This window comes from Gymnodraco acuticeps, unplaced genomic scaffold, assembly GCF_902827175.1.
Source record: "Gymnodraco acuticeps unplaced genomic scaffold, fGymAcu1.1, whole genome shotgun sequence".
In the NCBI taxonomy this organism is placed as follows: domain Eukaryota; kingdom Metazoa; phylum Chordata; class Actinopteri; order Perciformes; family Bathydraconidae; genus Gymnodraco; species Gymnodraco acuticeps.
In genome coordinates, this window is record NW_022989748.1 from 3,866,506 (window position 1) to 3,892,961 (window position 26,456).

Consider the following 26,456-nt stretch of genomic DNA (forward strand, 5'->3'; position numbering starts at 1 on the left):
TGATAATAGCTGTATTTAATACAAATACTGCAACACTCATGGGACCTGGAAATTCCCATCAGCCTCAACTACCCACCTGCTTTTTAATAATTTACTTCCTTAACAAAAGCCACATTTAAAACTGCTTCTGTCAGCACATCTTCTAAGCGTTCACCGGGGAGGGTACGGGTGGGGGGGGGGGGGGGACACTAGTGTGTGTCTGTGGTCAGAACCAAAGTAGAATGAAAAAATCTGCTGGCAATGCATAGCAGAAGTCATGTAGGCGTTTATTTGTGTATTGAGCGGAGGAGCAGAGTGTAATCACAAACGGTCACTGGAGACGGATTTAGAGAAAACATTTTTTTATTGAGAATGAATCCATGTGTAACAGCTCCCGCCGCAATAAAGCAATCGGGACACGTTTAGAGAGCGCTCTCTGTTTCTGTGAGTAGAATGATATAAAGTTAGGGGAGGAAGAGTTTGAACTGGTTTCTTGTTAATAAGACAATCGGTAAAGGTGTGTGCTTTTAGGACATGGAAGCTCAGTTGGACTTTTAACACAAGTCTCTTAAAGTCCCTGAGACGGACTGACAGACAGTTTTAAGTGTGTAATAAGAAAAGCAGCGGCCCATGACTGCAGATCTCCTTCAGCGTGGAGTCCTGACTCTATTCCTCTGACGAGCTCCCGCTCTCACTTACAGCTTGTCTTTTAAACATCTCACGGCTTCTTCCTCCTCTACCTGCTTTATTTCCTCTTCTTCACCGTCTGTATTCTGCTGGTGGAGCTTCTTTTCTTTCAGGGTGAATCCCTGCTCCCTTCTCCACATCTCTATAAGCCGTATACAATCACACACACCGTTGATAATGGCGATCGAGTGTGCTAAATCGATGCTGCAGATACAATATTGATTTTATTAATCTGCGATTTGATGCGCTCCATCAGTTGTAATAGGGGTACAAAAAGTCTTCCAACAATTGTTATGCATATGATTCAGCACATACAAGCATTCAGATTACACTTAATAAGAAAAAGACGGGTATAAAATACAAAAAGAAAAGTTATGAATAGTTATCTGATTTAATAAAAGGCAATTTAATAAATTGCCGTGTGACTCACATTGAGCTGACACTATACAAACATATTTGATGCATGCTTCTGAATCAAAAACAATGTAGGTACTACCAGGACAGAACAGTTTATTGAATGTCGAATCGCAATAAAAATAATTGAATGTTTTTCAGTTGTAATCCATAAATACGTTTTATAGAAATATGTCAAATAAGATAACAAAAGATACAACAGTAGATTACATATTGAATAATTGTAGCATACATAAGCTGGAGAGGTTTAAAGTTGGACTGTGTTCGACAGACTTAATAAAACAAATGTTTTTGGTACGGATCCTTTTCAAAACAAAACTATTATCCTTAAAATACATGTTTTATAAGAACGTGTTTAATATTGATTTATTCCCTAATATTGCATATCAAGTTGCAATCACAATGTCACTCAATATAATCACTTTAAGTTATTCTTTCAAAATCTCCTTGCTAATATATTCAAGTGAACATACTGTATATAGCTTGTATTTGCACTGCAAGTCATAACCGTCATTCCTCTTGTGCCAGAGGTTCCTGTCTTCCTGTACGCTTGTCGCTGTGCATGCTCCCCCATGCACTTTACAGATTAGTAAGGCTACCCCCGGGCAGAGTGATGTGCTGACCCTCAATGATGACTCATAAACATGACTCTGCTCCGATGGAGAACATCTGTCTCCGCCCCGCCCTCTCACCTTGACTTCCCGCAGCTCTTTTCTCTCAGCGCCTTATTAAAACCTTTCTCTCTGTGTAACTCTCACTCTAACAACTACTCCCAAAGTTCGTGCTCAGCAGAGGTCAAAGCTGCTGCAACTCCCTGCTACCTGCACTCCTCTCAGTAATGAAGCTCTTACAACCCCTCCGTGGCCCCGCAAACTCTCACCCTTGTCCCGCAAGAAAGCACGATCAAACCTGCAACACCATGCTTCATCGTCTTCTCCTAAGCATCAGCCATCTCACTTATAATTACTCGTACACTTCTCTAGTTTCCATGCAACATGACTGATTCGGTCAAGGCCCTTAAACTTAAAACATCACAAATTCTGCATCAGTCTCCTGGGGTTTTACAGTGTTTGAAGCAAACAACACCCTCTGTACACTGAACCTCGCAGTAACTGGGAATTTGAAGGGAACATATATATATATATATATTTATTTATATATAACTAATAATACAGATTTTTTTGTATGACACTTTTCATACACAGGGTGCCGCTAAAAGGGCTTTAACAATTTGTCACCAAATACAAGATGAACAGAACCCGAAAACCTTTGCGCAAACGTGCAGCATACAGTATGTACATGATATTTAAGATTTACAAATAATACAATGAGATAAAATAGGTAAGAAAAAAAAAGAACATTTAACAACTGATCACCCTCTCAGGACAAAATGAATAAATACAATAAAAAAGTGGTTAAACTATAAAATAAATAAATAAAGCACTATTAATTAGAATTTGAATCATTATACAAATAAATCAAAACAATAATAATTTAAATAATAATGTTTTAGTGTAATAATAATTATAAAAAATATATAAACCTTGGGGAGAGCCACATAAAAAAAAAAAAATACATTAAAAACATAGGCAATCCAAATATAATAATGTGAATATTTATAAAATAAAAGTTGAATCCAGGTGGATGTCAATAATATTTCAGGTGCTGCCAAAAAATGATAACACAAAACTCTAAATAACCCTCCGTCCCATTAGAATAGGTAGATGTTAATAACATTGATGGAAACACATTTCATCAGTTCACTTTCCAAAGTTGACACTGGTAGAAAGTGAACTACAGAGAGGCTCAGACATTAACGGCCCGTCCACACAGCGGCGTGCGTTGAAGCTTTAACGCTTCTGCCCATTCACTTTGAATGGGGTGACGTCACGCTTCGCCGAACTGCATTGTGGGAGCGCAGCGTAGCTTCAAAAGCGTTGCTCGCTGCAAAAGTTGAGCAATGTTCAACCAATCGAATCATATGCCAGTACAAGGTCTAGCCAATCAAACCGCATGCTTGTGTGTCTGGGGCGGGAGATTCATGTGATTGGTTGTTGGTCAAGTTTCAGCCCCCCCGCCGGCAAGCTTCAACGCACGCCGCTGTGTGGACGGGCCGTAAGAGTGTGTGAGAGCAAAGAAAGAACCTGCAGGGAGTCTGTAGCCATACATAAGCCACCAGTCCCCCCACTGTTTGCAGCTAATAAGGACAATGAAAAACCCTGTCTGGCTCAGTGGGATCCAGCTCAGCCCTGTCACTTATTCCTACCAGCTAATCCAGGACATAAAATCATGCAATCAGTTCTCCCTTTCCAACTGTGTAATCCTGAGCTAACACCTCACAGAAACCCGTCATGTAACTCTCTTTTATTTCCATCTCTTCTAATTGTGTTTTAATTGAATTAGGTAATAATAACACGTTAACAGGGGGGGGGGGGAATCTCTGAATAATGGAGTAGAGTTTTGTTGGCCCGTTTTCTTCAGCACCTGCTGCCGCTTTCTGTGCTCCTCTGTTGGCAGGTGAAACCCTGCAATTGATGCTCCACACATGGCTCTCAGTTACACTGCAGTGGGGCAGATTGTGTGTGATTACAGGGACATTAAGGAGCGGTCACACTGCAGGTACACACCACCTGTGTGACCACCAGGGCTTCACGCCTGTACTGAGGACACTGACATTGGTGACATGTGTCTCATCTGTACACACACAGGCATTGCTAGGGAGCTACATTAACTTACAAACTAGTAGTTTAGCTAATTCTGCCTTTTTGTACATACTTTTTTATTTTGTTGTATTACATATACATTGTCAAAGTACTTTAAACTACTTTTTCATAGTAGTTTAAGTGTTTTAACTGATTATCTGTAAGAAAACTCAGAGCACAGACCCCATAATATCCTGCCGATAAACTAAATCAAAGACATAGTAACCAACATCATATCTAAGCTGATGTTAAGTGTATCTCACACTCAGTATTCAGACATCATCACACTTCTCTTTGGATGATCTCACAGTGATTTTAAGCTTCTTTAACAGCAGATCACTCTTCCTGATGGTATCAGTAAATCTCATCAGCAGATAGTATAGAAGTTCAGAGGCTTTCTGCCCTTGAGCTCTGCGCTCCACGTTCATCAGGTGTAGTGTAGGAGTCAACAGCATGACAGCCGATACAGTACACCCACACACACACACACACACACACATACACACACACACACACACACACACACACACACACACACACACACACACACACACACACACACACACACACACAGCATTGACATGCCACTCTCCACCTGACTAACCCCCTGCTCTTCTCCCCATGTGTGAAGGAGGCCTGTGATGCCATCACATCCCTCAGTGACAGATGACCACTCCCCACACACACACACACACACACACACACACACACACACACACACACACACACACACACACACACACACACACACACACACACACACACACACACACACACACACACACACAGGCTCTGATGACTCCGACTTTATGTCACATATTTCACAGAGCAGATCCACGCCTTTGACGTGGCCTGAATCTGCAGTGATGCATCGTGTTAAGGACACATCAATCCTAAGCTGAGCTTTGCCATTTTCTTCAGGATTTGTCTTGTCCCCCAACTGAAATAACATTATATATTGCAGTCATAATTAATGTAAAAATGATTAGAAAATGTGTTGTCCGCAGTATTTTAGTTTCAAAAGGAATTAAAAAAGAAAGGTCTAAGACTAAGCTTTACAGAAATGCCTGTTTTCTTCAGGCTAGCTCAACTGAAATAATAATTAACAATACTTTATTGCAGTCAAAAATAGTGTTAACTGATTTGAAAATGTATGTATTGTTTTACTTTTGAAAGAAAAAGACTATCAGATATCTCCCCTCTCTAGCCTCTGAGGGGTGTGGTGTCCTTGTTTCACAGTTTAGCTAGCAGGCTAATTTTGTGCAGGAAGACCAAACTATAATAGCTCTTTTTCCTTTGGACTTTAAATATTGTAGCCTATCTGAAATACAACTGGAAAGCCATAGTTTATTAATAGTCATACATTCTTAAACACAGTTTTTGCCTAGTTTCTTTAGGCCTTGGTGGGTGTTTTAGTGTCTGTGCTGTACTGCCTTTTTAGCTAGACGATTAAGTGAATTACTCACGCTTATGACGGACAGTATTTTTTCAGCAGTTCAAACTGACTAAACTTAAGAGGTCTGCATATTTTAAAGCAGTTAAATGTTTCACCTGACAATGGCCTTACAGAAAAAGAAGATATCATTTCTCCAGTTGAGAGGTGAGATAATTGCACAGGTAGGCTGTGATTACCAATGTGGATAAATGGTGGTGTGAACAGGGCGGATGTGGACACACAGACACTGTTCTCCCCACTAATAGCTGAATAAACTGCTGTAATCTATCAGCTGCTTGTTTTCTACTTGCTGCTTTTGCTCTCAATACTTACAGGATCATGGAGACTAAAATGTATACACGTATTGTAATAAACGCTGAACAAGCTTCATAAACATTTCCATTTATCTCACTGTGTCCTACCCACACACACGTCTGATTAAGTTGTTAGCGTGCCAAGCATGGAGGATATAGCTCTAATTAGAGAGTGGTCTCTTTGGGGGGTCTCTCCTTTAATGATCACCACACTAATCAAAGCTGCTTTTCCTTGTCTTTTATTTCTCTCTTTGTTCACTGCTGCTCCCCCATGTCTTACCACACACAACACTAAGCTCCCTCTTTGTTTCTCCCCCCATCCCTCTTTTCCTGTGCCATGATTTCAAGGTCCTTGAAAATCAAGAAATGTCAGCAGGTGCAATTATGTTATTTCTGCTCCAGTTGTCCCTATGTTCCACAGAAAAAGTATTTCATTTAGTTTGGCCTGCACTGTCTTTCTCCTTCTGTTGGTCACTCCCATGTGGGAACAGGTTGGACGAGAGCCAAGTCCTTGCACCTGTCCCTCAAAGAGAAACACACACACACACAGCATCCTGCATTGTCAAGGTTATAAGATAGCATAGCAGCGTCGCAGCAGGAGGCAGAGGGGAGGGGGGGGGGGGGGAGAGGAGCACGCAGACAAGTGGTTGGAAGAAAAAAAGGGGTGTTGAGAAATGAAACCTGTAATGATGCTGGGGGAGACTCATGAGCAGCAAGCGAGGGAAATGATGGGAAAAAACGAGGGAGACAAAGAGAGAATGGAGAGGAAGAGGGATGGAGGGCTGCATGTCCTCCCCCATCCTTAGGCACATGCTATTCAAAGCCCAGTAATTTGCGTCATTAATTAAAATGCTGATGGGATGGAGTTAAGGGGTTTGCACTCTGCAACTCCTCAGCCGGGAGAGGGAGAGAAGGGAGGAAGAGGGGGAGAAATATTGCAAAAAATATTGCAGTCATTCCACCATGAATCTCTATTAGCGGCTAATGATACCATTCTGATACCTCTCAACCATTAGTGTGAAATTGGGAAGCGTTAATTATTCAAATAAAAATCCATACGGCTGCCGCTCACATGACAGGGTCGCTCTCCTCTTTGTTAGCGGCTCAGCGGGGGCCTGAAGCACGGAGACTCTACAATAAGTATGCAGAGCCACTTCGCACGTGGAAATTATATTTGACATTATGCATTATCTGATGCCCCGGCCACACGAGGACGAAAACGGCCGTTTGCGTTACTGTTTAGTGTCATATAGACAGGGCTGCACATAACTGGTGCGCAAGTGCGCATGCGCACCTTCGCCAAAAAAAGAGCACCACATATTTTCAAGGCACTCCTTTATAATTATTGGGATAAACAGGTTTGAAATCATTCCAATGTATACTATAGGACAGTAAACCAAAAATATCCTTTAAAACTGGAAAGATTTAAAAAAAATGCATAAATAAATGTTGAGGTAAAATAAGATATGAACAACAAAAATAAAATAAGTTACATTAATTTGTTATTGGCTATGGTAGGTTATTGGTTATGTTCACATACTTATTTGATTACATCCACTTGTCTAAGATGACAACAGAGACTTTCGACCCAAAACCAGCTGTTGACTTGTGGATGCAAGCAGCTAATCGCAGACTCAACCAGAGAGAAAGAAGTAGGCCTACATCATCAGCTACCATGTCTGACAGAGAGGAAGACAGTGAGGAGAACAGTCAGGAGGGTAGTGATGACAGCTTGTAGGATTACTGGTCGTGCTAATGTTGTCTTGTGTTCACCTCTGCATGTGTGTTCAGTGCCGTGTGTCTGTCAAATAAAGTCAAGACCCCCTCAAAAGTTACGGTTTATTTCATTTTAAGGATGAGCACCAAGCAACATCTCCAGGTGCTCCTTTGAGAACCAGGGCAAAAAAGTTATGTGCACCCCTGCATATAGACCATTCGGCCACACGAGGACGACCGAATACGGCACTAAACGACAGAGGAAACGATAACGGGTCCCAAGGTGGATAGAACGGCATACGCAACGCTCTGGGGGGTCCAACGGCTCCGTGTGTACGCCATATACGATCATTTTCTGATAATGATGAGGCAATAGCCCCACCTCTCCCCACCTCTGCTGCTCACCCCCGCGTCAAAGTAAACTGCACACTGAATTTAGATTATTTATCTTTCTCTCAATATGGACATAAACGCGAGTGAAGTCTAATCTGACAGGACGGAGACACGCAGCTCTGCTCACCTGCAGCTCCTCCCGCTGTGATGCGGCGGTGAACGGAGTAAAACACACACTTCAAGTCAGATCATCACCCTTAGCTATTTTATTTATTACCTCTCAAACTACCTAAACTAGATATAAATATGTTTATTTTTACTGTCGGCCGGGTCACTCATTACTGGATCAGCTGCTGCATGAGACAGACACTGGCGCTGTCCAAAGAGAGGGAGGAAAAAGAGAGGCTCCGTGTATTTTATTATTATATTATATAGAGTCATTATTCATTTGTTTTAAAGATCAATAAATAACAAAGAAGACATTTGACCGGCACTTTTATAATTTTGTCGGAAGATTTAAACTTTAATACACGTTGACTGGCGAAAAACTCTGCCCGGTTCCCTCGGCCCCCACCGCGGAGAATAAACAGAATGGCAACCATGACAACCATGCTTCTTCGCTGCTTTTGTGGAGGAAGTTACAGCGCCACGTACAGGCTCCTGCATATGTACTGCAGCTTCTCCAGCGGTTGGAGCTAAACGGAGCTGTCTCGTGTGGACAGACACTATCCGGATAACTATTGCGTGTGGACGAAAGCTTGTTTGCGATTGCGTTTGCGTTAATCCTCTGCGTTTAGCCGTTTTCGTCCTCGTGTGGCCGGGGTCTAAACAACTACAGTGCAGACTGCATTGTGCACTGACGGTATAATAGGATTTTATAAGGTATGCTATGGCTGAGCAGCACTGTCTGCCTTTATTATCGGCTTTTCACAAGTGCTGCTGTAGTTTTTCATTGTGATGATAATTATTAGATGTGTGAATCTTTCCGTATATCACAATTCAATTAGATTATTAGGTGCAGGTTTGATTCAAACTCATTAAGTGGTTCATAAGTAGCTGATTGCAGGATGTACTCCAGTCAAATGTGTGCAAATAAAGGGGGTGCGGTAAAAATAGCATAAAAGCAGAGTAAGCTTTACAAAAGATGACATTTATTATTGCTAAACTTGCACAAATACACACATTTTAATAAAAAATAACTTTACATTCTAAAAAATCTAAATTCCGTTCCAGATGCAACAAAATACGTTTTAAGGCTTTGGCTTGCTGTCTTTTTATTTCTCACTAAATAGTGTATGATTACTGGCAATTAGTAGTAAAATGCAGCTTCTTTGAGGGTAAAAACCTTTTATAATAATATTTTCGAAGCTGTACATGATTTTTCCCCGAACACAAAATAATTTTCAACCTCAGAAACATTTGATTTCAAAGGGAAGCCGTGATACCGGTTGCTTCTGTTCAGTTTGTTACATTTGGTAACGACAGCTTGACCAATTAGGTGAGCTGCAGCCTCGTCCAGCTTTTGGCAGCTACAGACTGTTCCACGCTGCTCACACTTTACTAGCTTTATTACTCAGTTATTGTTTTGCCCAGAATCTGTTGCCAGAACTCAGTCCAAGCAATGCATTCACTTAAACTGTGACCTGCTGCACGATTATCTGGATGGCTGTTTCCAGATCTGTGCAAACACAAACTGGAAGAAAAACAGCAATTTACACAGATATTAAAATAGAAATAACCTGTCTTTAGATCTGCAGGAGCTTTCTATGGCTGGACTCTTCTTGAGATCTCGGACATTTCCTTATTTTTGGGGAAATGTTCATAACATGAGCCTTGTGATGCTATGAGACATCCAACTGCTCATTGCAAAAGCAGAATAACAAGACTTTTTTCTTTTACCATCAATTGGTGCAATTACTTTTTTGCATTATGTGCAAATGCTGTGTATTTTAATTATCAGGACAAGGCTTTATTTAAGTGTTTATGAATAGAAGATAATGTATTGTGAGCCAATGAATGAGCTTTGGAAGAGAGACCCTTTCACAGATGTGAGGGCAGCTCTGAAAGCCCCTTCATTTTTTATTTGTGGGGATATTTTTGTAATAGTTTCAGTGCTTTCATACATCAGAGAGGAAGAGGCAGAGAAGAGGATGAGAGAGAGAGTTAAGTGCTTTTTAGTGACTCAATGACAGCCGTGACCAAAATCGCATTAAGGTCACAATGGTAGTTGAGGGGTGGAGTAAAGAAGGCTCTCGAATGAATCAATTCTCTGTGTCGCTCTGCTCTCGGCTTTCCTCTCTGGATTTCCAGGCTCCTATCACAGGTGGTGCTGTGTTTGTGGTGACGTAAATACTTATTCTGAGTGATCCTGAGGTGACCTTGCTGCATCCAGCGGTGTTTCATGCTCACATTCATACTGTACGTTCCTTGACGGGGATTTCATCCAAATCCTTCCAGGCAATGTACCACTCATCCCCTAATGCCTTTTTCTATAGATCATTACCCCGCTCCCCCCTTGACATGTTAGCAATCGCTCAATCAGAGATGCCGGCCTCCCCTCGGCCTCCCAGTTGTGTGTCCGCAGCTCATGGGAGGTGAGGGGGAGGGGGGGGGGCGTCGTCACTTTGATTTGATCGATTGCGTCCACGTGCCTTTTTACAGTTTTGGGCAGATTTGAGTTGCAGTGATGTTGATGGAGGTGTAGCCCTGAGCTCTGTATGGACTTATCGTGTTGATGAGGTGCTGTACCAGTGTACAGTTTTATTATCTGTCACACCCCCCCACCTACCCCCTCCTCCCACCAACACTACTGTTTTCGGCTTTCCCTCGCCTGACCCAGCTCCAGCGCCTTGCATTATGATTGTTCTCCTCTAATAACTTCCCCATCTCTCAAACTCTAGCCCACCCACTGACCTCCATCCCTCCCCTCAGCCACTCTCTCCATTTGGAGGAGAGGACTCTTGTAAGCCCTGGTAACAGAGGTTAATCCTCTCTTATTAGAGGCAGGATTACTGCAGGGGAAGGGGACAGGAGCAGAAAAAAATACCAGGACTAACAGAAAAAAACGTGTCCAGAGAGAAGGGAGTTTAGATGGACTAACCACAGCCATTTCTCTACAGGCTCTCAGAATACATGTTAGAACAACACACTCTCACTCCCTAAGCGTCCAGGAGCGACGTTTGGTCAGTGTCCGTGGCGTGCAGTTGTGACGCTCCTAGGCTCCTTCAGCGTCATAAAGGGACGCAAATAGCTTTCAACTGATTGCAATGTATTCCCATCTGCGGCGGGATTTGACGCTCATGGAAGCACGGCATTCGTTTGTGTCGGCTGCCCTTAAAGGCAATGTGAGCGTCCATTCCCATTGGATAACGGAGAATTGTACACCCGGAAGTAAGTATTCCTCTTACTGTCGATTGATTTTACAGTGATATCTGCACTACTCACCGACTAAAAAACACCAGATTATCCTTGTTAATTACACAACATTGATTGGTTTAAATTGTGTGCAATTATTTTTCCCCTTCGATTCGGAGAAACAAATATTTTTTCGGAGTAAAGGATGGCAGAAGACACTACACTACCCAGAATCCCCAGCTATCGTTTGGACTACACCATGTGCTCTGTTTGACAAACCCCGTGATAGTCCTCAAGCTCTGTGATTGGAGAGTGTGCTCCGAGGGTTACGCCAATTCTCGAACAGCACTTGAAATGGGATGGAATCACGGCAGACTGTCCAAAACTGGATTTGAACGGGTCCACCGCGTCCCCCCCCTCCCCCACCCTGTCCCCAGAACTACACATGCTGGCTATTCTGTTTCGCAACATGTTCTCTATCTATGGCACGTCTCTAGAGTTGTAGTTTTAAAAGACGTTTTCGTATTTCCCATAATAAGAAGTTGCCAGTATTAAACTGTGTACATCCCTGGAGGTTTAGGGGATAGGAAACACTCACATTTAAAACATATAATTAATAAATGGGAGAAAATTGCTTGTGCCCATAATGGGCAGCATTAATATATATACACACATGCCAGCTAAGGTCAGAAGAGCTTTATTTAACAGCTGGTCTTATGTTTGTGACCCCTGTTGTTAATTGATAACATTACATTACATTACATTAATTGAAAAGCCTGAAACATGCACTTGTCAAGGTTCAGAGGCAAATTTTGCAAATATGGCAGTAGCCATCGATCAGCTTAAGATAAGATATACTTTATTGATCTCAAGTTGGAACATTTGCGTTACATCAGCATGTGTAACAGTTAAATATGCAGTGGTGTTTATTTGTAAATCATTTAGTATAATCACACAAATTCTGTGTTTTATATTTAACAATTCTGTGTTCTTTATTTATTGATTGTTCAATACCTGACAAGGCCGGAGATGAAATATCTACATACATCTTATAAGAGTATAATACATTATGTATAATATCAGTTCAAATAAGTGCTTCAACATAGTTAACTTTGCTGGAGGTACGCACAAATATTGATAGATAGATAGTAATGCACTATTGAGGAACCTGCGACCCAAGTTTTTCATTCATTGCATAACTACACCGTTTGTGTATATGATATGTCAATAAACCTTAGAACATCTTGAAATCTTGAAAGGGATGTGCAAAATAGTCATTATATACAGTCTTTAATTAACTATTAGTAGAGAATAACGAGTAATTAATATACTTTATATGGATCCTATTAATATCTAATAATAAAAATAATGAAATTCAATAACATGCTTTAACCACTAGCTGTCCCTTTATATCAGCTGTGCACCTTTATGGTGTAAATACAGCCTATCTACCAATTGGATCAAATATAAAAGTCAGCCGAATTAGTGTTGATACTGCAAGGAGACGTATTGTGTGAAAATAAATGTAAGATGTTGTTTAATGGCTGATATATTTATGATCCACGTCACGTTTTCAGTTCCTCATGTTTGTCTAGAAGTCTTCTCATCAGGGCTCTATAAATACAGAACTACGGCAGATATGTAATATTTAATGCAGCCGAACCGTGTATTACAATGCCGGTATGTGATGACTTCCAAAGAGAAAAGCAAGCACACTCGGAATAAAGTATTATTTTTAAAAAATGTTTTCGGTCTGTTTCCGGTATTTGTTAATGACGATGTGCTGTGAGATGTGAGACTGGAATTGCACAGGGGAAAATAACGTAGGCTATCTTTAGATGCGGACGTTTGCGCTGTGGACCAACACTATACATTGACGGGGAAGGGGGTAGCAATAAAGATAACACCATTAAGTTACACAACATAACAGAAATAATATCGATAGCAGCGTCCCTAGCAACCACCTTGGTAACAATGAAAACGTCGCGATTTCCTGAAGTAATCTTCGTAATAACTAGCAAACTAAAGATCATGTACATCCACTGCACACATAATCTGAAATAACAACTCATATTTCTCGCATCAAATGACATCAAAACGCATTTTAATGGCCAAACTAACTTTAAAATAGGCATTTTCCACCGAGAATAAAACGAAGTTCGGCCATGTTTTCTTTTTCTGCAGGGAGAAATTTGAAGATCACGTGACATCAAACAGAGCACATGGTGTAGTCCAAACGATAGCTGGGGATTCTGGGTAGTGTAGTGTCTTCTGCCATCTTTTACTCCGAAAAAAAATATTTGTTTCTCCGAATCGAAGGGGGAAAATACAAAAGCATTGCACACAATTTAAACCAATCAATGTTGTGTAATTAACAAGGATAATCTGGTGTTTTTTAGTCGATGAGTAGTGCAGATATCACTGTAAAATCAATCGACAGTAAGAGGAATACTTACTTCCGGGTATACAATTCTCCGTTATCCAATGGGAATGGACGCTCACATTGCCTTTAAGGGCAGCCGACACAAACGAATGCCGTGCTTCCATGAGCGTCAAATCCCGCCGCAGATGGGAATACATTGCAATCAGTTGAAAGCTATTTGCGTCCCTTTATGACGCTGAAGGAGCCTAGGAGCGTCACAACTGGACGCCACGGACACTGACCAAACGTCGCTCCTGGACGCTTAGGGAGTGAGAGTGTGTTGGTTAGAATCACTTAACCCTGCAGCCATTCACATTTTAAACAAACAAAATACAGTTTTGTTTTCCTCTATTGACTGTTTGCAAGGGCATACTGCATTTTTAAAGCTGATGCACATAATGTACTTATCAGCAAGAAACTGATATTGCTACATAGGAGACAAAAACATTGCACATAAAAAACAATTGTTCATGCTCTATTTTGAGATCTCGGGGCGTTTCTCTCTCATATTCGTAGAAAGGAAACGTCCAAAATCCACATTAAGGAGTATATGTTTCCAACATTTTCTATTTCTGTCTGCAGATTTCTCCTTAATTCAACAAAAGTGAGCATTACATAATGCCTCATTTGCATATTTAAACACAACATTTAATGAAACTTGTAAAACATAATTGTTCTAATGTACTTGCGGTAATGTCTTGCATGTGCACTAAATGCAATTTTATAATGGCTGACGTTATTTTTGAGATTCATGGAGTGATCCAAATGTTTGCAATTTGGCACTTCTTTAATGAGGTAATGCCTCATTTCTATAATAAATCATACAATTTCAGACATTGTGTTACAAATAATATTTGACTTATTGTAAGTTATTCACTGGGGTGGTTTTATGATTAAATAAGTTAGTTATAGCAGTCAACAATGAAGATATTCTAAATGATTTTAACCATTGAAAATATCACATCATGTATTTAGGTAGCTTCATCTGTCTATTGGGTAAAAAATAACATTATTATCTATGGAAAGTGTGAAATCCGCATTTTTATTTCTTGCAGTTTTACCTAAAATTCATAAGCTTTCTTCTAAGTGGCCATATGTTTCTGGAGAAGTCGCGTGCTATACATCTGTTTTACAATTTGCCATCACTGCAAAACTTTGTGCAATTTCAAAACCTGAATAATCTGTCTTTCTTCCTACAGGCGCATGTTAACCACTGTTTGTCTTCCTTCTTTAAAGCTAATGATTGAATGCTGTGTATTACTAACCATGCTCTTCTTGTACAGTTGTGTGATCACATTATTAATCTGTTCTCTTTCTTTCTCTCTCTTTTCCCTTCACGCCTAAAAATAGAAGTGGAACAAAAAGGTAACTAAATGCCAACAACTTTTCTTTCACCTGCATTCTCATCTGGGTGTAGGCTTGCTTTTTTTTTTTTTTTACGGTGACGGGTGCTCAAGCAGGACATGTTGTACATCTGTGCTCATTGTTTGTCATGCATGCCCTTCATGGGGACACTGGACCTTCACTCATCAACGTTTTGTGACACATATATGATGGTTATTTAAGGTAAGGTCATTACAATCTTGCAGTAAAGTAACCCTGGGGTGTTTTTACCCTCCCTTATAACTGAAGATTATTCCCACTCTGCTTTATCAGCTCCATAATATTAAAGCAGAGGCTGATCAATACTCTGTCCAATAAGCTGTCACCATTTTTGATTATAGCTCTAACATGATGATGGCTATAACCTTCAGGGACTCTCTTGTCAATACTGGAAACAGATCATAGCAATCTTCCTTTATCAACGCTGCATGATGCTGCACAACATCACATCCACATGGTGCATTGTGGGTATGCTTCATCTGCAGATTTGGATTAAAGTCAAACATGGAAATGGAGTCATTAAAACAAGAGTGAAAGGTTCTGCTTTAATAGCGCTGCAATACATTTAAGGTTTCATTGTAGTCATGAATTAATGACACATCACTTAAACCTTTGTCAGAGAGAGTGAGCAATGAAGCTGGAGGGCGGGGTCAAAAGATTTTATGGAGATGTTTTCTGTCAAATTCCCCTATGAAAGCCAAGATTGCTTTTGTATCACATCCATTTAACTTTCACCTCCTTTAAAAAGCACATATTACAAAGCTCACCTACTCTGAACTCTTGCACATCCTCATCCGTAGAAACATCTTTAGAAACATGCCTCTGAGCATTTAGTGAGATGTGCCATGTCAACGGGAAGCTTCTCGTCACGTCTTCCTCATGCAGGGAGACAACATGTTAAGTCTTCAGAGAGGAGGAGGGAGGAAGCCTCTGTTATAGCTGTCTCCTTCTTCTCCTCCTCTTCCTCGCTGCTTTTACTTCTCCATGCATCTGTCACACTGTGTCGGGTCATTACACAGCACCCTTCACACACTTTGTTTTTATGGGATTTACCTTCGAACAAAACGTGGAAAAATAGGAAAGCTGTCTTCTTTTGCTTTCCGACTTACTTTTCCTGTACCTTCAGGATTATACCTTTATGTATTAATACTCTGACTTTTAAGACAGTATAATCCTGTATTCAAAAGACGTATTTTCAGAAAGACGGAGCATTATAATTGCCTGAGTGGAAGGTAATCCATAATGAACTGAAATGAGTTTCCGCACACCGTGTCCACTCACTATTGACCCGCTGCACTGCCCGGCCCAGCCTTATCAGATTTCAGCACAAACCAGTTCACATATAATTAGTTTACTGCGCGGTGTTGTAAATCATGCCGCAGACCAAAAATGTCATGTGGGTGAAATAATGGACAGGCAATCATTATATGGATGATGTAATTACTGTTTTTCTACCTTTTGTTTTCTTTCTCCTGCCTCAGACAATAATCACAGTGTAGCAAGTTATTATAATGTTTTAACTTTGACTTTTTATGACTATTTATTAACAACCTGGGTGTTGTTCTCCTCTGGTGCTGTTATATTTATTCTAACATCTATATTGGCCACCATAACAGAATGAGTCGAACACATTTCAACAGCCCATAACACTTCCATTAGGAGTTAACATGCTGCAGCTTCAGAAAAGTAGCAAATATAAAAACCTACATTTGCAAAAAACGCATGAAGAAACATCTTCACCGCCTTCCCGAAACATGTGCAGTGTTGACTAAGATCTCTGTTTAAACGAAACGCTGCGAGGAGTAATTGTAGGTGTTTGGTCAGTATATTTGAAATGACCAGGTTAGCTTTCAACTAGCTTGCTCACAACGGATCTGGAATAATACCGGAGGGAATCATGTGATCACATTGTCAAAGCATTTGCCAATTTTACCTACATTTTAGGTACGTTTCTAGTGACAGTGATTTTCATCTAATTTATAACAAGTGCTCCGGTCCCAGCTGTGTGCATCACTTTTTAGTGTTTCTTGGTTTCCGTTGTGTTTTGAGCTTCCTGCAGCGTTTTGTTTTTAAAGTGCTTTGAATTAACGCTGCACACGTTTCATCAACTTGGTGAAAGATTTCTTAATGTGTTTCAACATCATTTTCTGTCTTGTTTCCGCTTTACAATAATGTAAATGAAATAACCCTCACTCCATCTGTTCTCCCTCTATTACAACTCTGTTTTTTCAATGGCATTGTGAACTAATTGCCTTTAGGCTCAGCGTAAATTAACTAGAAGTGTTGTATACAGAATGTTTAAACTGCAATAAGTAACTGAAACCAGATGAGCACTTTGAGTCATTTGAGACATGGATACAAATAATAAAAATGGTGCTTTTGGTGAATAGTTGTTTAATTTAAATGTACATGCTTTGTAAAACTAATCTATTAATATGTACTGCATTTAATCCCAACCTTGCTGATTTAATATCTCACAGTGTGGAAGATTAAGCTGCAGGTTTCATCCATTTTCAGTGTTTACCTCCTGTAGGTTTAATACCTGCCAATGTAACTCTGTACTTGTCTTTCCCCTCTTTTGGCTCCTCAGTCTTTCTGTGCCCAGGGCTTCTGCGCAGGGTGTACCAGAGCGAGCACCTCTTCGAGTCGGACCACCAGTCTGGAGCATGGTGCAAAGACCCGCTGCAGGCCTCCGATAAGATCTACTACATGCCCTGGACCCCGTACCGCACCGACACGCTGACCGAGTACTCCTCCAAAGAGGACTTCATCGCCGGGAGGCCGACCACCACCTACAAGCTGCCGCACCGCGTGGACGGGACCGGCTTTGTCGTGTACGACGGGGCGCTTTTCTTCAACAAGGAGCGCACACGCAACATCGTCAAGTTTGACCTGCGGACTCGAATCAAGAGCGGCGAGGCCATCATCGCCAACGCCAACTACCACGACACCTCTCCCTACCGCTGGGGGGGGAAGTCGGACATTGACCTGGCTGTGGATGAGAACGGCCTCTGGGTGATTTACGCCACCGAGCAGAACAACGGGCGCATCGTCATCAGCCAGCTGAACCCCTACACGTTACGCGTGGAGGGCACCTGGGACACGGCCTACGACAAGCGCTCAGCCTCCAACGCCTTCATGATCTGTGGGATCCTCTACGTGGTGAAGTCCGTGTACGAGGATGACGACAACGAGGCCACAGGAAACAAGATCGACTACATCTACAACACGGAGCTGAGCAAAGACGGCTTCCTGGACATCCCCTTCCCCAACTCCTACCAGTACATCGCAGCCGTGGATTACAATCCCAGAGACAACCTGCTGTACGTCTGGAACAACTACCATGTGGTCAAATACTCTCTGGACTTTGGAGCGCTGGACAACAGGCTTGGTAAGAACAGCTCATTTCTTTTTTTCTTTATGTAATCTGTTTTGAAGACGTTTTCCGGTCAGAGGAAATTCATTGGTTCCATATTTATGTTATGAAGGTTATGTATTTCTAGATGCCATACATTTTGCCTTGCAAGTTCAAGATCCTAACATTCTTTTTTTTGGCAGAAAATGACTTATTTCATCTTGCCACACCCTAAGACCAATTTTTAGACAAAGTACTTGAAAGGCTCTTTGAGAAATCTCCAATATCTTCTACTTGTTGTTCGTTCTGACTCACTGTTCTATTGTTGGATGCAAAGACCAGCTTGGCATTGCAAGCTGTTAAACTTAAAGTCTTGTTTTTTATTAATAATTTGAGTATTTTCAAGAAAAACATTGAAATACATTTAACTAATGAAGCACCTCAACACAATGTGGGCTAATGTGTATACGTTAATTGCCTACATTAAAGTAAATGTATATAAATTATTAGAATACATTTGTAGTCAGCATTCATATGATCAGCTTTATTAATTCTCATTTAATGATATAAGAAAACATTAGTAATTCACACACATAAAGCTGACTAAATGAAGTCTTGACACATTGGGGGTTTAACACAAGTTTTTCACATTTCGTGTCTCGCGCATATGCTTTGTCTCTCTCTAGCTGTTCCTTCTGCAGAGAAACAAGCGACTGCACACATCAGACTTCCACAAACTCTTTTGAAAAGTCTAATTTCTCCCCTCCATTGTTCTTTTTATAAATTGCTGCTTGTTGTGAAGCATGAAACAGGGGGAAAAAAACCTGTTTTGACACACCATGGTAATTCTTTGCGCTATCTCATCAACAGCTCTAGTCAAAAATGTCACAAGTTGTTTGAGTGTGAAGTCCCTACCTCTGCTTTCTCTGGAGCTTTCTCTACCTGCAGCCTGCCAGATTAATTAATGTTTCTCCGCTGGCTCCTACTCGAGTCCAAATCTGTTTCATACACCGAGTCCTGCTTCAACACACCTCGTCATATATTCATCCATTCAGTGACCACGCTCACAATGTTTACTTATGATGCTACCAGTAATATCATATGTTGTCGTTAAGGAGAGTGTACACGCACACACACACACACACACACGCACGCACACACACACGCACACAACACACACACACACAACACACACACACACACACACACACACACACACACACACACACACACACACACACACACACACACACACACACACACACACACACACACACACACACACACACACACACACACACACACATACACACACACACACACACACACACACACACACACACACACACACACACACACACACACACACACACACACACAGGCATAATTCAGATTCCCAGCAGCAGATGTTGAGTTGTGTGTTGGCTGCAGAACAGAGTGCTGCTGTATGAATATAGATAGCTAAACGCTGCATTAAGAAGATGTATAGAGTCTAATACCAAATACAAATGTCAAATAAACAGGCTGGGAAGAAATGAAAGACTGATTGAATAGACTGTAAATAATTACATTTCCTAAATACAGAAACAGGCTGTATTCCGGGTAAAGGCATTTTCACACAATTATCTCACAATGAGCCTGATTGTGAGATTGTATGATAGCTTTAGCACAGTATCAGTTAAATCAGCGTAAGCGTAAGCACTTCACTACACACACATTAGTCTGTATTTGCTGCTGAGTGATCATGTCTGAACAATTTATATGCAATGGCACATGGACAAGCTACATTTGACGAGGAAAGCTGCGGTAATAGAAACAATGAATGTGAAAGAGCCACACATGTTTGGAAGATACACCAATAAACTAAATATGTGTACTAGTTTACATTGAGTTAAGTTAAGAATATAAATAGGAAACATGAAGTGTGCTAAGAGTTCAAATGCAATGTAGAACTTTCCTTCGCTGCAAACTTGAGCTTTTAAATTGGATCAATGTGCCTGTTAACAAACTCAGAACGGTGCCAGTCTGATCGCTCCAACACAAACTCATTTCCACCTCCACAAGCATGCCTGCTGTATCAGTGCAGCATGGTATATATGAAGCAGAGAGAAATGTCCTGGCTGCAGCCTGGGCCTGCTGCCATGCTCCCAACCACAACACCTGCTGCAGGGCAGGAGGCTGGCACAGGGCGATCGTTGCACAAAAAAACAAGATATGAACTGGTGCTTTACCTCACTATAAGAACAAAGCAATATGAAAACATTCAAATGCAGTACACTAAAAAGAGCATATTGTTCTGCATTTGCAATATTCCCCACTCTTTGCTGAATTATCTTCAACAGGCTGTTTTCAAGGACAGATGATCTATCCCTAAAAGTGCTTCCATGACAACTACATTGATCATCAAAATTCACTGAATTGGTAATAGAATAAGTGCACAGGAAAAAAGCTATTAGCAGGCACATGTTTAAAAGAAAAACTCCACTGTTCATGAATACATTCAATGTGGAATATGCAAGGATGACTGGAACATTTCTCTATGATAGTTTTTAAAAACATAAAAGAAGGAAACAGCACACAATACTTGAATAGCGAGTTGACGAAAAATACACAGTGCGTTCAGGAAATCGAAATGTTGCAAACTCATTTTCAGAGGCCACCGTGGCCTCGCTGGAGGTCGTGGATCTTCAGACAGTTGTGCAGATGCATTGTCTCTGAACTCACTCTGACCTAGTTCTTAATATTCGCCTTTTAGAGATTGCTCACCTCCTCCACCAAGGACAAACTGCAGAGGCAGAGCAAACACTTCTGATTGGAAAAGTTGCACAGAGTCAAGATAGCGAGGAGTATAATTTCTAGAAAATTAGCCTTGAACAAAAACTGCTCCATCAACACCAGCACATAATGAGAGCTTGTTACTGAAAACATGACAATGCTCAGCAAAACATCCATTCTCTGAAGCCTTTGTGTCTGTGCAGTGTCACGGGTCAACGATAATATTATGTTCTGTGTGATGATGCTTCTGCATGCGCTCAGTTTTGTAGCCTTTGTTTGAGATGTTTTTATCTCTCTGTGCCAATATATGCTAACTGGATTTAAATCATATAAGCGGAGGGTGTGTGCAGCGACTCAGACATGCAGTATTGTTTCGCCTGGAGACATTGTTCCTGGCCTCGGCTTTGGCAGAATTACCTCTGAGCCGCCTGCCACAGAGAAAATGACCCTGAGTCCCACACACCTGCTGCTGCCGAGAAATAACATCCATACATCATGTGTAGATGCAGTTTCTTTATCCCGAAGAATAGTACAGCAATCTATTTGTGCTGTTGTTGTTGTTGCCTCGGTATGAGTTGTTCCCATCCTCTCACATTTCAGTGACATAGTGATTATTTTGTTGGCTCGTGATTGGCTCACAGTTGGTGTCATAGATTCATTCCCCGTCTGTCGGCCCTGTAATGTTGCCACATGTTGCCATCTGTCGGGGGCGCCGTGCCAGCCCTGCCGACGTGCCAGCCCTGCCGACGTGCCCCCCCCGACCTCCATGCCCAAACAGCCGATGTTTGGGAGGCTCAGGCCCGTCTTGGCTCTCTTTGGAAGAGCCTGACACATGCTAAATTGATTAAGAGTGTCTAAGTAGTAAATGCATGCTGGCAGAGTCTGCTGGAGATAATCTGAGTGTGACTCAGTGCTCTTAAAGCCACACTGATGTCCTCTGGGGGCTTCACCCTGTGGCCTTCCAGTGTGTGTTTTTATTATTGTATAGATTCAAGAGACACCCTGCAGATTTCATCATTCAACATTTTCATTTCTTGATTATAAAGCTTTAATTAATGTCTCTTAGCAATTCAAACTAAATGATACTTTTGACAATAACATTATTCAGCATGCTGCATGACGCCCATTTGATGTAGAGCTTTAAAAATGTAGGCTACATGCTTATTTGCAGGATGCACACTATCACATGCCTCCTGCACTTCCTACGGAGGGCAATTTTCTCCCAGGGAAAGTGTTATGTTTAGGATTATAGTTGAGAAATATTTTCTAGCACACATGCACACACACACATGCACAAGCCCTTTAATGCTGCAACACAATAGGGCTCTGTTAGTAATGCAGCTTAAAACAAATTCAGCATGGAATCAGGGAGCACTTTGTTGCTGCTTCAGAGCCCCTTTAAATCTTCCCTAGAAACATTTGTAAAATACTTTCAAAAATAATCCTAGTGATCCTGGTAACCTTACTTGGTATTTAGATTTTGAAGGAAGCCCCTGTCTCATGGTTCAGCATGAGGCATGTTCTGTGTGATACATCATTACACGTCACATGATTTTGTCTGGTGTCCCTGCTGCTGGCGGGACATCCATCACGAGCTCCACCTTGATCCAGAAATCATACACAGATCAGCTGTGTAGTGAGAGGAGTGGCAGGCAATCCCTCAATTAAGGCCAACACACTATCCATCTCCCTGACATGTGCAGAAATGGGAAAAAATGTACTTATCAAAGACCCTTATCTCATGTAGAAAGTTGTGGTTGAATGGGGATTATTAGGACGGGCTGCATTGGTATCTTTTTGTGCCATTTTCAAAGTTTTTCTACCTAAAAAACATTCTTATGTAGCCGATTTCTGTGCAGTGTGTACGGTGAGCAGGATTTGGCACTTCAGTAATACCAAACTCAAAATGTGTGTAACTAGAGCTCTACTTTACAGGATATACTCTTCCAAACTATGTAGATTTCTGCCAGTTTCCTCCAGAGTGCCAAATGTGACACATAATATTTAACAGGCTTGGTGACACACCAGCTCAAAGTGATTCATTTTGGCCAATCAGTGAAGTAAACGTGATTGGAGGCCTCTGTCAGGATTATTATGTTATGTCACGTTTCTATGTCTAGGTGTGGGTGTTTTTCCGTTCTCCTTGTTATGTTTTATTGGAAAAATAAAGTATCGTACCAATACTTTACCTTAGTCTCCCTGTCTGCAATTGGGTCCAACATCCTAAGTGCCTGAGGCCGTAACAGAACAAACTGACCAGAAATGGACCAAGCAGATTATCCATTTGAGGTGGAGCTACAGCATTTTTCCTTTTGTTTGGCTTGCTGCTGTGATTCGTGGAGTGGACCGTCCAGTGTTCGGCAGACGGAGGCCGCTCTGGTAGAGGCGCACCGGTTGGCTATGGAGAAACCAGACTTGGTGAAATTCGTACCTGGCTGGATGTTGAACTTCCTCTGGATGTGTGATTTCCAGCCTGCTGACTGCAGACGTCTCGGTGTGTTCCGTCTGGGGTCAACCCATGCTTCTGCCCCAGTTCCTGCTCCTGTCCAGGAGTCGTTTTCTGGAACTCGTCTGGCTTTTGGAGGTCCACGGAGCCTTCAGGCGGCTTCTAAGAGAAGGAGTCGCAAGTCCAGGCTAGCAGCCCGAGCCCCAAGAGCCATGATTCCGGTCCCAGTTCTGGCCCCAGCGGCCATGGTTCCGGCCCCAGCAGCCATGGTTCCGTGCTCCAGTACCATCCCACATAGCCATGGTACCGTGCTCCAGTACCATCCCACACAGCCATGGATCCGTGTTCCGGTTCCTTGCCCAGCAGCCATGGTTCCGGCTCCAGTGCCGGCCCCAGCAGCCATGGTCCCTGCTCCAGAACCGGACCTTAGAGCCATGTTTCCGTCTCCAAAACCGGCCCACACAGCCATGATCCAGGCTTCAGCTCCGGACCTTACAGCCATGTTTCCGGCTCCAGAACTGGATCTTACAGCCATGTTTCCGGCTCCAGAACTGGATCTTACAGCCATGTTTCCGGCTCCAGAACTGGATCTTACAGCACCGACTCCAGCACCTCGTCTCCTGCTGGCTCTCCAGCCGACGCCAGCTCCCTGTGTCCTGTCGGCGTACCGGCCGACTCCAGCACCTCGTCTCCTGTTGGCTCTGCAGCCAGCACCAGCTCCCCGAGTCTTGTCGGCGTACCGGCCGACTCCAGCACCTCGTCTCCTGCTGGCTCTCCAGCCGACGCCAGCTCCTCGTGTCCTGTCGGGGTACCGACCGACTCAAGTCCCCTCTCGAGTCTCTTCTCGAGTCCCCTCTCGAGTCCCCTCTCAAGTCCCTTCTCGAGTCTCCTCTCCAGTTCCCTCTCAGGTCCCCTCTCGAGTCCCCTCTCAAATTCCCTCAAGTCTCCTCTCAAGTCCCCTCTCGAGTTCCCTCTCAAGTCTCCTCTCCAGTTCCCTCTCAAGTCTCCTCTCCAGTTCCTTCTCAAGTCCCCTCTCGAGTCCCCTCTCGAGTCTCCTCTCCAGTTCCCTCTCAAGTCCCCTCTCGAGTTCCCTCTCAAGTCTCCTCTCCAGTTCCCTCTCAAGTCTCCTCTCCAGTTCCCTCTCAAGTCTCCTCTCCAGTTCCTTCTCGAGTTCCCTCTCAAGTCTCCTCTCCAGTTCCTTCTCCAGTCCCCTCTCGAGTCAACTCTCAAGGCCCCTCTCGAGTCAACTCTCAAGTCACCTCTCGAGTCCCCTCTCAAGTCTCCTCTCAAGCCCTCTCTCGAGTCCCCTCTCGAGTTCCCTCTCAAGTCACCTCTCGAGTCTCCGATCAAGTTCCCTCTCGAGATTCCTCTCAAGTCACCTCTCGAGATTCCTCTCAAGTCACCTCTCAAGTCAACTCTCAAGTCTCCTCTCAAGTTCCCTCTCAAGCCCTCTCTCGAGTCCCCTCTCAAGTCACCTCTCGAGTCTCCGATCAAGTTCCCTCTCGAGATTCCTCTCAAGTCACCTCTCAAGTCAACTCTCAAGTTTCCTCTCGAGTTCCCTCTCAAGCCCTCTCTCGAGTTCCCACTCAAGTCCCTACTCAAGTGTCGTTGGAGGTTCCACTGGGGGTCCTGCCAACTCTATGTCCTGTGCCGTTGGAGGCCCCGCCGACTACTCTCCTGCCGGGGGTCCTGCCAATCCTGTGTCCTGTCCCGTTGGAGGCCCCGCCGACTACTCTTCTGCCGGGGGTCCTGCCAACCCCGTGTCCTGTGGCGTTGGAGGCCCCGCCGACTACTCTTCTGCCGGGGGTCCTGCCAACCCTATGTCCTGTGCCGTTAGAGGTCCCGCCGACTGCTCTCCTGCCGGGGGTCCTGCCGGCCCTGTGTCCTGTCCCGTTGGGGGTCCCGCCGACTACTTTTCTGCCGGGGTCCCTGCCAACCCCATGTCCTGTTTCGTTGGAGGCCTCGACATCACCTGTCTCGCCGGGGGTCCTGCCAACTCCTTGTCCTCTTCCATGGGGGATCTTGCCGACACCTGTCCCACCGGCTCCGGTTCCTGTCCGGTCAACACCGGCTCCTGCCCGGTCCCCTGAGAGCTGTGGTCTTCGCCCCTCCTCGAACTCTTTTGTGTTCAAGAATAGTTTTGTTCCTCACTACGTGAGCGATTTTCCTTTTGGTCTCATTTTTTGTCATCTCGTCCTGAGATTAGTTAGTGACCTTTTTTTGTTCATCGTGTTTTATTGGAAAAATACCAATACTTTACCTCTGTCTCCCTGTCTGCAATTGGGTCCAACATCCTAAGTGCCTGAGATCGTAACAGCCTCTGCAGCATCTTCAACTCTCATTATCACCAGAGTCAAAGATATTCCTTTTTGGCCCTTTTTGTTGACAGTATTTTGAAAAGCCCTTCTTGAGGGTTTTGAGGACTTTCCCCTTAGTCGGTCTGAAATGTGCTCACACTCTTTCCACCTCTTGCCTCCGCCAAAACGTTTGACGATGTTTGGCCTTGTCAGAAGATGGAGACTGGAGCTTTGGCTCTTAGAATACAAAAGGAATCCAACATTCTCTTAGCTAGGAAAATATTTTGCAGTGTAACAGTTATGCGTGCACTTTAGTAATAATAGATGTGTAAATTGATGACAGATTTCCACAGTGATGAAGACGGGCTCATTTTGCAAGAGAACACAGTGTTTGTGTGCACATGTGAGTTCATCCTGCACTACCTCTCTGTAGTGCCTGCAGTCTTTGCTCTGTAATTTAACGCCAACACTGAGAGTGTGAGCGTCTTTGTGTGCATATATATCAGCGCAGGGCCTCTCTGCTCCCAGCGCGGTGTGACCTCCATCGATGACCTCTCAAGTCCCGGGAAGAGCGCTCGGGAATGAGAAATTAATTGCCGAACAATGCGTGGCTCCCATCCATGACGGCTCTCATCATGTCAGATTATATCGAAGCATTACCGAATGTCTGGCTGCATAATTTACCGCACCCCCCACCACACACCACACATCCCAGATACAGTCCTGATGGATTTGTGGGCTCCATTAAATGACAGGACTTTTATCATTTCATTTGCCAACCGTTCTCCTCAGACACGTGTCGCGTTTGGTAGGATCGTATGACGTAAACATTTGGGAATTAAGC

At 43.0% G+C, this 26,456-nt stretch overlaps 1 protein-coding gene across 1 annotated transcript in view; it reads left to right on the plus strand.

Annotated features, from left to right (window-relative positions):
- Positions 1–26,456, plus strand: part of LOC117559180 (adhesion G protein-coupled receptor L3-like) — a 232,893-nt gene that overhangs the window by 135,884 nt on the left and 70,553 nt on the right. Inside the window, 2 exon segments of the mRNA XM_034235900.1 lie at positions 14,707–14,721; positions 17,330–18,130. Of these exon segments, the coding sequence (XP_034091791.1) occupies positions 14,707–14,721; positions 17,330–18,130 (816 nt within the window).